A 12,362-nucleotide genomic window follows, 5' to 3' on the forward strand; every position below is an offset into this window, starting at 1 on the left:
GCAGGGAGACCCGGAGAGTCCAACTCTCCGTCATCCATCTTTCCCTTCCTCGATGGTTGGTTTCTTCACCTCTTCTGCAATTTGAGATCTTGCCTTCAGTGGCCCCCAGCTCCGACCATAGACACAATTGAGATTACCTTCTGCGCTAATTGATGGATATTAAAATGTGAAATCGTGCGTCTCGGCCTCCGCGTTTGCTGCCTCGAATTATTTAAAAGGAATTAAGCAGAGATGTTTGAAGTTTTATTTGATGCTTCCCGCAGCTCTAAAATTGATTCACATTCCTCAGAGGTCGTTATTACATGCGGTAAAATTGTCTATTTCATTAACATAATATTGACTTAAATCTCAGCGGGGGACTCGGCTTATTATTTCAACATCAAGCAGGTACCATTTCCCACCATTCCTGTCACTCCAGTGCTTATTGGAAGTCGAACGTTGGAGGCGATTGGATTCTTCCAGCAGGATCATCAACTAAAAGAGAAGAATTGATTCATTAACAAACCTGTGAATTGCCGGGTCGGGGAAACTACAATTTGAGACTTGGGCGTTTCTGTCGGGACTGAAATGTAATACAATTAAACAGCACAATTCCAATTCTCTTCGCACACTGCGTGGTGAACCAAAGGCACACTTTCATCGGTTTCCATAGCGAGCTATTCCCGGAGCCGGTCGCCAGTCTGTCACCAGAGGCTTACAACTTGAGGGGGGGGGTCACACCACATCAAACATGGCCGACGAGGAGACTCTCCCTCCCTTACCACCAGCCAATGGTGTGTTTGGAAGGAATTGCAGGTTGACACTCAACCTGTCTGGCTGTATTATGAACACACCTTTCTTGACCACCCAAGTCCTGGGGTATGACTCGAACGTAGAATGTCTCGCTCAGAGGCAGGAACTCGACCCACTGCGCCACAGGACCTAAACTCTACAATGAGATATGACTTTTTTTTAATATGCCAGTGGGATCAGCTTTATAAATGGAGGCTGGATTTTTAGTGCGAAGTGGCTCGGGGGGCACAGTGGTTAACACTGCTGCCTCACAGCTCCAGGGACTCGGATTTGATTCCGGCCTCGGGTCACTGTCTGCGTGGAGTTTGCACTTTCTCTTCGTGCCTGCGTGGGTTTCCTCCAGGTGCTCCGGTTTCCTCCCACAGTGCAGGTTAGGTGAGTTGGCCATGCTAAAACTGACCCGAGGTGTCCAGAGATGTGCAGGTTAGGTGGAGGTGTTGGGCCTGGGTCGGGCGTTCGTTCGGAGGGTCGGTGCAGACTCGATGGGCTGAATGGCCTCCTCCTGCACTTTGGCAATTCTATGGATTCTATGAAGCAGGGAGAATCCGACAGGAGCAGAATTTAAACGGAAAACACAGGTTTCTCTATGAACCTGGCGGATGTAACCCTCAAATCCGATGATCATTTATTTTCTTCAATATTGCTGAAAAGGGAGACAAGCCGTCGAATATTTTCATGTTACGGCCATCAGGACAAACACAAAGAAAATCCAAATGTTAAGCCATGACGACAATTTATATTGCAAGAGGAAACAGTGCTGATTGGTTGGTAAGTCAACTTTGATTGGCTCAACCGTTGCCATGGAGAAACAGTGGGAAATATGGACACCCAATGCTCCTGGGTAATGGTGGGGATGGGGTGAGAAGTGTTGGGGGGTGGGAGTGTGGTGCGTGGGTTGGGGGGTCAGTGTGAGGGGTGGGGATAGGGTGAGCGGTGGGGATGGGACAGTAGGGTGGGGTTGGGGGTGAGGAGTGAGGATGGGGTGAGGGGTGGGGATGGGTGAGGTTGAGGGGTGGGGGTGGTGAGCGGGGTGGGGGTCAGTGTGAGGTGTGGGGATGGGGGTAAGGGGTGGGGATGGGGTGGAGGTGAGGACTGGGGTGAGGGTGGGGTTGGGGTGTGATGTGGGGTGGGGATGAGTGTGAGGGTGTGGCTGGAGGTGAGGGTGAGGTTGCGGTGGGGGTGAAGGTGAGTGGGGGTGAGGGTGGGGGGCAGAGGTGAGGGTGGGGTGAGGGTGGGGATGGAGGTGAGGGTGAGGTTGTGGTGGGGATGGAGGTGAGGGTGGGGGGGGTTGGAGGTGAGGGTGGGGTGATGGGTGGTGGTGGGATGGGGCTGAGGAGTGAGGGTGGGGTGGGGTTGTAGTTGAGGGGTTGCGGTAGGGATTGCGGTGAGGATGTTGGGAGTGGTGCTGGGAATGGGGTGGGCTTGAGAGGTGGGGGTGAGGGATCGGGATAGGGGATGAGGGGTGGGGAAGGATGTTAGGGGTGTGGGGTGAGAGGTGGGTACTACATTTATTGTATTAATTCTTTCCTGGGATGGGGGTGTCGCTGGGCTGGGCGACATTTATTTCCCATCCCTAATTGCCCTTTGAACTGAGTGTCTCGCTCGGCCATTTCAGAGGGCAGTTAAAGGTCAACCCCATTGCTCTGCGGTCTGGAGTCACATGTAGGCCAGACCGGGTAAGGATGGCAGATTTCCTTCCCTAATGGACATTAGTGAACCTGATGGTCACCATGACTGAGAGCAGCTCAAGATTCCAGAATGTTCTTTGGAATTTAAATGCCATCAGCTGCCATTGTAGCATTAAACCCGGGTCCCCAGAGCACTGACCTTCACTTCTTGGTCGCTTGTCCAGTGACAATACCACTCACTGCACCAACCCCTCTCACGTGTGACAACGAGGAAATGCCAGGCCAGTGGAGCTTTCAAGACGGAAGAAGTTTTCTGGACAATACAACTTGAGGAATTTACCTTATTTGAAACCATTTTTCAATCGGGAAGGTCAGAGACTCGTGTCCGACGACACACATGTAGGTGAGCGTGCGATCCACGTCCGCCAGCGGGATCGTCATCTGGCTGACCGTACTGTACGTCCCGCTCGTGTCCCTCACCACCGGGAATTTTGTCACACTTCCCAGCACTTGCAAACCCCGCTCAGTTCTCCAGCTGATGTAAATATCGGCCGGGTAAAACCCTGACACAAAGCAGGCCAGTGTCACTGTTTGTTGCAGGCGAGGTTCACCGGCCTGAATCTTGATGGGGGTTATCGTTGGCTGGCGAAAGACAAGTTCTGTTAGAAGTATAAATGAAACACTTAATCAACAGATATCGTCCATCAAGCTGCTCCCAGCCATCAGTGCTACTTTACAATCAGAGGGTGCCATTCAACTAAGAGGGAAGCAAGGCCCAAGGCCCACAGTGAGCGCCGTGTGTTTCCCAGCACCGAAATATACATGACTGTTCAACACCATTCACGTTAAATAAGGTGCCTCAGTGAGGAACCCACGGCCGAGACCAGGCTTCGCCCCGTTTGCTACACCGAGGAGGTCTGCACACCTGACAGCGAAAGATTGGGACATCATTAGAAAATGACGTCCCGACCTCCGAGGCTCCCAAACGCTCTCCCCCACCCCCAAGCCCCAACATACTATGGGAGGATTTCCAGCACCCCCATCGTATCCCCCTCTCCCAACACCCAGACAAGGCACCCCGCCCGATCGCCGGCACATGCCAGCTTGGCACCTTGGCTGTGCCATCCTGGGTGGCACTGCCAGGGTGACAGGCCGGCAGTGCCAGGGTACCACTCTGCCAAAGGGCATGCACCTTGCGGCCTCCGCTTGTGGATTATTGAATGGCGCTCGCCCGACGTCTCTATGCGAAGGGGATTGATCCCACACCTCGGGTATCTGCACATCAAACTGGGTCCAGCTGTCTCGCTCTAATATGTAGATTTGCTAACACGTGATCTCGTCCATAGTGGGTAAGATTTATATCGCAACGCCTCGGAAATCGCATTGGATGTCGCGATGCGCTGTGAGCCGTGTCGATCCCAGGAGCAGGGTTTCCTGGCTTTTATCGGCCACACTGAGCCACAGCGAGCTGCGTTTCGGGCGCAGTGTGGCCATTGGATCGTGCCCAGTGTTAATGGGCGATGTGTAACAAGAGGTCATGCACTCATACGATGTGCAACAGGCAATCAATGCAAGGATATGTGATAGGATGTGGAACAGGCAGTCACCTGAGGCCTGTTAAGGGGCACAAAGGTACACATTGTATTCTTCTCTTTGAAGTTTTAGTGTGAGTCATCCTAAAGTCTGTATAAAAGACAGACAGAAAGCGCACATTAGTAAGCATTGCGCAGGTCAAGGAGACACAGCCTGAGTGAGTGAGACACAGACAGAGTGAGAATTTGGTAATTTGGTGCAGTGAGGTAATTCGGTGAAGAGTGGGAGAAGGTGCTTTTTCCCGACTGTTTTGTTCTCTCTCTTTCTTCGGGCCTAATTTTGGGAGCCATTCGGAGGAGGAGGAGCAGTCTCTGTGAGTATAAAAACCTAACGGTAACTTCCTGTTTTCCAGTTTTCTTTCCAAAAGTGAAATCAGAGGGAAGCTGTGATCTGATTGGTTGATAGCAAATCTTCCCCAAATTTAAAAAAAACACAGCTAAACTCGTAAACTTGAATTAAACTAATTAATTAATTAGTGATGGCTGGTCAGGTTATTATGCTTGAGCTGCTTGATGTGGGAACTGGCAGATCCCATTGCGAGCTGCAGCGACCACATCTGCAGTAAGTGTTGGCTGCCCGAAGAGCTCCGGCTCAGAGTTGATGAGCTGGAGTCTGAGCTTCAAACACTGAGGCACATCCGGGAGGGGGAGACTTACCTGGACACTGTGTTTCAGGAGGCAGTCACACCTGTCAGAGTAAGTAGTTTAAATCCTGCCAGTGGCCAGGGACAGCAGGGTGTGACTGCAAGTCAGGCAGGTAAAGGGAACCAGCAGTCAGGAACTCAGGAGCCTCAGCTCTTTACCCTGTCCAACAGGTATGAGGCACCTGCTCCCTGTGTGGATGGCGAACAGGCTGCAGGAAGGATGAGTCAGCTGACCAAGGCACCATGGTTCAGCAGGCCATTCAAGGGGAGGGAGTAAATAGGCAAGTTGAAGTTGTAGGGGATTCTATTATCAGGGGGATAGGTAGTATCCTTTGTGAGCAGGATAAAGAGTCCCGCATGGTATGTTGCCTGCCCGGTGCTAGGGTGCGGGACATCTCTGACCGGCTTGAAAGGATACTGGAGAGGGAGGGGGAGGATCCAGTTGTTGTGGTCCATGTCGGTACCAACAACATAGGCAAGTCTAGGAAAGAGGACCTGTTTAGAGATTATAAAGAGCTAGGATTCAAATTAATAAACAGGTCCTCAAGGGTCATAATCTCCGGATTACTGCCCGGGCCACGTGCAAATTGGCATAGGGAGGCAAGAATAAGGGAAGTTAACACGTGGCTGAAAGAGTGGTGTGGGAATGAGGGGTTCCTTTTCATGGGACACTGGCATCAGTTTTGGGACAGGGGGGACCTATACCGTTGGGATGGTCTCCACCTGAACCGAGCTGAGACCAGTGTTCTGGCGAAAAGAGTAAATAGGGTGGTCAATAGGACTTTAAACTAAAGATTGGGGGGGAAGGGAAAGTCAGGGAACCAAGAGGTGAAGTAATCAGTGGGAAGCGTAGCTGCTTAGGAATACAAAAAAGCACGAAAATACAGAACTCAGGAGAGGTTACGATAGTCCCCATCCCACAGAATATGACACAGTGTATGGAAAGGCTCAGTAAACCAAGGTCCACCACACTAAGAAAACAAAAAGGGACGGTCAATGGAGAATTAAAGGTGCTATATTTAAATGCGCGCAGTGTACGGAACAAGGTAGATGAGCTTGTGGCCCAGATTGTGACTGGCAGGTATGATGTGGTAGGCATCACAGAGACATGGTTGCAGGGGGTTCAGGACTGGCATTTAAACATCCGGGGATTCACAACCTATCGAAAAGACAGAGAGGTGGGCAGAGGGGGCGGTGTTGCCTTGTTAATTAGGAATGAAATTAAATCAATAGCACTAAACGACATGGGGTCAGATGATGTGGAGTCTGTGTGGGTAGAGTTGAGGAACCACAAAGGCAAAAAAACCATAATGGGAGTTATGTACAGGCCTCCTAACAATGGTCAGGACCGGGGGCACAAAATGCACCACAAAATAGAAAGTGCATGTCAGAAAGGCAAGGTCACAGTGATCATGGGGGACTTCAATATGCAGGTGGACTGGGTAAATAATGCTGCCAGTGGACCCAAGGAAAGGGAATTCATTGAATGTTTACAGGAGGGCTTTTTGGAACAGCTTGTGATGGAGCCCACGAGGGAACAAGCCATTCTGGACTTAGTGTTATGTAATGAGCCAGACTTGATTAAAGATCTTAAAGTAAGGGAGCACTTAGGAGGCAGTGATCATAATATGGTAGAATTCAATCTCCAATTTGAAAGAAAGAAGGTAGAATCAGATGTAAAGATGTTACAATTAAATAAAGGTAACTACGGGGGCATGAGGGAGGAACTGATGAAAATCGACTGGGAGCAGAGCCTAGTGGGAAAGACAGTAGAATAGCAATGGCAGGAGTTTATGGGAGTAATTGAGGACACAGTACAGAGGTTCATCCCAAAGAAAAGAAAGGTTATCAGAGGGGGGATTAGGCAGCCATGGCTGACAAAGGAAGTTAGGGAATGCATCAAAGCAAAAGAGAAAGCCTATAACGTGGCAAAGAGTAGTGGGAAGTCAGAAGATTGGGAAGGCGACAAAAACAAACAGAGGATAACAAAGAGAGAAATAAGGAAAGAGAGGATCAAATATGAAGGTAGGCTAGCTAGTAACATTAGGAATGATAGTAAAAGTTTCTTTAAATACATTAAAAACAAATGGGAGGCAAAAGTTGACATTGGGCCGCTCCAAAATGACGCTGGTAATCTAGTGATGGGAGACAAGGAAATAGCTGAGGAACTAAATAAGTACTTTGCGTCAGTCTTCACAGTAGAAGACATGAGTAATATCCCAACAATTCCGGAGAGTCAGGGGGCAGAGTTGAATATGGTAGCCATCACAAAGGAGAAAGTGCTAGAGAAACTAAGAGGTCTAAAAATTGATAAATCTCCGGGCCCAGATGGGCTACATCCTAGAGTTCTAAAGGAGATAGCTGAAGAAATAGTGGAGGCATTAGTTATGATCTTTCAAAACTCACTGGAGTCAGGGAAAGTCCCAGAGGATTGGAAAATTGCTGTTGTAACCCCCCCTGTTCAAGTAGGGAACAAGGAAAAAGATGGAAAATTATAGGCCAATTAGCCTAACCTCGGTTGTTGGCAAAATTCTAGAATCCATTGTTAAGGATGAGATTTCTAAATTCTTGGAAGTGCAGGGTCGGATTAGGACAAGTCAGCATGGATTTAGTAAGGGGAGGTCGTGCCTGACAAACCTGTTAGAGTTCTTTGAAGAGATAACAAATAGGTTAGACCAAGGAGAGCCAATGGATGTTATCTATCTTGACTTCCAAAAGGCCTTTGATAAGGTGCCTCACGGGAGACTGCTGAGTAAAGTAAGGGCCCATGGCATTCGAGGCAAGGTACTAACATGTGTTGGCGATTGGCTGTCAGGCAGAAGGCAGAGAGTTGGGATAAAAGGTTCTTTTTCAGAATGGCAACCGGTGACGAGTGGTGTCCCGCAGGGTTCAGTGTTGGGGCCACAGCTGTTCTCTTTATATATTAACGATCTAGATGACGGGACTGGGGGCATTCTGGCTAAGTTTGCCAATGATACAAAGATAGGTGGAGGGGCAGGTAGTATGGAGGAGGTGGGGAGGCTGCAGAAAGATTTAGACAGTTTAGGAGAGTGGTCCAAGAAATGGCTGATGAAATTCAACGTGGGCAAGTGCGAGGTCTTGCACTTTGGAAAAAAGAATAGAGGCATGGACTATTTTCTAAACGGTGACAAAATTCATAATGCTGAAGTGCAAAGGGACTTAGGAGTCCTAGTCCAGGATTCTCTAAAGGTAAACTTGCAGGTTGAGTCCGTAATTAAGAAAGCAAATGCAATGTTGTCATTCATCTCAAGAGGCTTGGAATATAAAAGCAGGGATGTACTTCTGAAGCTTTATAAAGCATTAGTTAGGCCCCATTTCGAATACTGTGAGGAATTTTGGGCCCCACACCTCAGGAAGGACATACTGGCACTGGAGCGGGTCCAGCGGAGATTCACACAGATGATTCCAGGAATGGTAGGCCTAACATACGATGAACGTCTGAGGATCCTGGGATTATATTCATTGGAGTTTAGGAGGTTGAGGGGAGATCTAATAGAAACTTACAAGATAATGAATGGCTTAGATAGGGTGGATGTAGGGAAGTTGTTTCCAATAACAGGGGAGATTAGGACCCGGGGGCACAGCCTTAGAATAAAAGGGAGTCACTTTAGAACAGAGATGAGGAGAAGTTTCTTTAGCCAGAGAGTGGTGGGACTGTGGAATTCATTGCCACAGAGGGCGGTGGAGGCCGGGACGTTGAGGTCTTTAAGACAGAAGTTGATAAATTCTTGATTTCTCGAGGAATTAAGGGCTATGGAGAGAGGGCGGGTAAATGGAGTTGAAATCAGCCATGATTGAATGGTGGAGTGGACACGATGGGCCGAATGGCCTTACTTCCGCTCCTATGTCTTATGGTCTTATGGAACAAGCGGTCAATGCAGGGTTATGTGGTAGGATGTGTAACAGGCGGGCAATGAGCAGATAACTGATGGGATGTGTATCAGGTGGACAATGTACACATATGAGGCAGATGGGGAAACAAACAATCAGTGCACAGATGGTGCAGATGGGGAAACAGGCGGTCGGTACATGGATATAGAGCAGATGCGGAAACAGGCGATTAGTGCACCAATGTGGTGCAGATGGGGAAACAGGTGATCAATGCACCGATATGGTGCAGATGGGGAAACAGGCGATCAATGCACCAATATGGTTCAGATGGGGAAACAGGCGGTCAATGCACCGATATGGTTCAGATAGGGAAACAGGCGATCAATGCACCGATATGGTGCAGATGCTGAAACAGGTGATCAATGCACCGATATGATGCAGGTGCGGAAACAGGCGATCAATGCACCAATATGGTTCAGATGGGGAAACAGGTGATCAATGCACCGATATGGTGCAGATGGGGAAACAGGCGATCAATGCACCGATATGGTGCAGATGCGGAAACAGGCGGTCAATGCAAGGATATGGTGCAGATGGGGAAACAGGCGATTAATGCACCAATATGGTTCAGATGGGGAAACAGGCGATCAATGCACCAATATGGTTCAGATGGGGAAACAGGCGATCAATATAAGGATATGGTTCAGATAGGGAAACAGGCGATCAATGTAAGGATATGGTGCAGATGCGGAAACAGGCGCTCAATGCACCAATATGATGCAGTTGGGGAAACAGGCGATCAATGCACCAATATGGTTCAGATGGGGAAACAGGTGATCAATGTAAGGATATGTTTCAGATGGTGAAACAGGCGATCAATGCACCGATATGGTTCAGATGGGGAAACAGGCGATCAATGTAAGGACATGGTGAAGGTGCGGAAACAGGCGGTCAATGTACCAATATGGTTCAGATAGCGATACAGGCGATCAATGTAAGGATATGGTGCAGATGCGGAAACAGGCGGACAATGCACCATATGATGCAGGTGGGGAAACAGGCGATCAATGCACCAATATGGTTCAGATGGGGAAACAGGCGATCAATGCATCAATATGGTGTAGGGTGGGGAAACAGGCGATCAATGTAAGGATATGGTGCAGATGGGGAAACAGGTGATCAATACACCAATATGGTTCAGATGGGGAAACAGGTGATCAAATGTAAGGATATGGTTCAGCTGGGGAAACAGGCAAACAATGCACCAATATGGTTCAGATAGGGAAACAGGCGATCAATGTAAGGATATGGTGCAGATGCAGAAACAGGCAGTCAATGCACCAATATGATGCAGGTGGGGAAACAGGCGATCAATGCACCGATATGGTGCAGATGGGGAAACAGGCGATCAATGCACCAATATGGTGCAGATGGGGAAACAGGCGATCAATGCACCAATATGGTTCAGTTGGGGAAACAGGCGATCAATGCACCGATATGGTGCAGATGGGGAAACAGGCGATCAATCCACCAATACGGTTCAGATGGGGAAACAGGCGATCAATGCACCAATATGGTTCAGATGGGGAAACAGGCGATCAATGTAAGGATATGGTGCAGATGCGGAAACAGGCGATCAATGCACCAATATGATGCAGTTGGGGAAACAGGCGATCAATGCACCGATATGGTTCAGATGGGGAAATAGGTGATCAATGTAAGGATATGGTTCAGATGGTGAAACAGGCGATCAATGCATCGATATGGTTCAGATGGGGAAACAGGCGATCAATGCACCAATATGGTTCAGATGGGGAAAAAGGCGATCAATGCACCAATATGGTTCAGATAGGGAAACAGGCGATCAATGCACCAATATGGTTCAGATAGGGAAATAGGCGATCAATGTAAGGATATGGTTCAGCTGGGGAAACAGGCGAACAATGCACCAATATGGTTCAGATAGGGAAACAGGCGATCAATGTAAGGATATGGTGCAGATGCAGAAACAGGCAGTCAATGCACCAATATGATGCAGGTGGGGAAACAGGCAATCAATGCACCGATATGGTGCAGATGGGGAAACAGGCGATCAATGCACCAATATGGTGCAGAAGGTGAAACAGGCGGTCAATGCGCCAATATGCTGTAGATGAGGAAACAGGTGATCAATGCACCGATATGGTGCAGATGGGGAAACAGGCGATCAATGCACCGATATGGTGCAGATGGGGAAAAAGGCGATCAATGCACCAATATGGTGCAGATGGGGAAACAGGCGATCAATGCACCAATATGGTTCAGTTGGGGAAACAGGCGATCAATGCACCGATATGGTGCAGATGGGGAAACAGGCGATCAATCCACCAATATGGTTCAGATGGGGAAACAGGCGATCAATGCACCAATATGGTTCAGATGGGGAAACAGGCGATCAATGTAAGGAAATGGTTCAGATGGGGAAACAGGTGATCAATGTAAGGATATGGTTCAGATGGGGAAACAAGCGATCAATGCACCAATATGGCGCAGGTGGGGCAACAGGCGTTCAATGTAAGGATATGGTTCAGATGGGGAAACAGGCGGTCAATGCAACAATATGGTTCAGATGGGGAAACAGGTGATCAATGTAAGGATATGGTGCAGATGCGGAAACAGGCGATCAATGCACCGATATGGTGCAGATGGGAAACAGGTGATCAATGCACCGATATGGTGCAGATGGGGAAACAGGCGATCAATGTAAGGATATGGTGCAGATGGGGAAACAGGCGATCAGTGCACCAATATGGTTCAGATGGGGAAACAGGTGATCAATGCACCGATATGGTTCAGATGGGGAAACAGGCGATCAATGCACCGATATGGTGCAGATGGGCAAACAGGTGATCAATGCACCGATATGGGTCAGATGGGCAAACAGGCGGTCAATGCACCGATATGGTGCAGATGGGGAAACAGGCGATCAATGCACCGATATGGTGCAGATGGGGAAACAGGCGATCAATGTAAGGAAATGGTTCAGATGGGGAAACAGGTGATCAATGTAAGGATATGGTTCAGATGGGGAAACAAGCGATCAATGCACCAATATGGTGCAGGTGGGGCAACAGGCGTTCAATGTAAGGATATGGTTCAGATGGGGAAACAGGCGGTCAATGCAACAATATGGTTCAGATGGGGAAACAGGTGATCAATGTAAGGATATGGTGCAGATGCGGAAACAGGCGATCAATGCACCGATATGGTGCAGATGGGAAACAGGTGATCAATGCACCGATATGGTGCAGATGGGGAAACAGGCGATCAATGTAAGGATATGGTGCAGATGGGGAAACAGGCGATCAGTGCACCAATATGGTTCAGATGGGGAAACAGGTGATCAATGCACCGATATGGTTCAGATGGGGAAACAGGCGATCAATGCACCGATATGGTGCAGATGGGCAAACAGGTGATCAATGCACCGATATGGGTCAGATGGGCAAACAGGCGGTCAATGCACCGATATGGTGCAGATGGGGAAACAGGCGATCAATGCACCGATATGGTGCAGATGGGGAAACAGGCGATCAATGTAAGGATATGGTGCAGATGCTGAAACAGGCGGTCAATGCACCGATATGGTGCAGTTGGGGAAACAGGTGATCAATGTAAGGATATGGTGCAGATGCGGAAACAGGCGGTCAATGCACCAATATGGTTCAGATGGGGAAAAAGGCGATCAATGCACCAATATGGTGCAGGTGGGGAAACAGGCGATCAATGTAAGGATATGGTTAAATGCGGACACAGGTGATCAATGTAAGGATATGGTTCAGATGGGGAACCAGGCGGTCAATGCACCAATATGG

At 48.8% G+C, this 12,362-nt stretch overlaps 1 gene segment (V, D, J or C); it reads right to left on the bottom strand.

The window, feature by feature from the left end:
- Positions 1-230: 230 nt before the first annotated feature.
- The window catches only part of LOC140390499 (Ig heavy chain C region-like), a 74,630-nt gene continuing 62,498 nt past the window's right edge, over positions 231-12,362 (bottom strand). The window contains 2 exon segments of the C gene segment in view: positions 231-474; positions 2,761-3,079. Of these exon segments, the coding sequence occupies positions 471-474; positions 2,761-3,079 (323 nt within the window).

The sequence above is a fragment of the Scyliorhinus torazame genome, chromosome 14, assembly GCF_047496885.1.
Source record: "Scyliorhinus torazame isolate Kashiwa2021f chromosome 14, sScyTor2.1, whole genome shotgun sequence".
In the NCBI taxonomy this organism is placed as follows: Eukaryota; Metazoa; Chordata; class Chondrichthyes; order Carcharhiniformes; family Scyliorhinidae; genus Scyliorhinus; species Scyliorhinus torazame.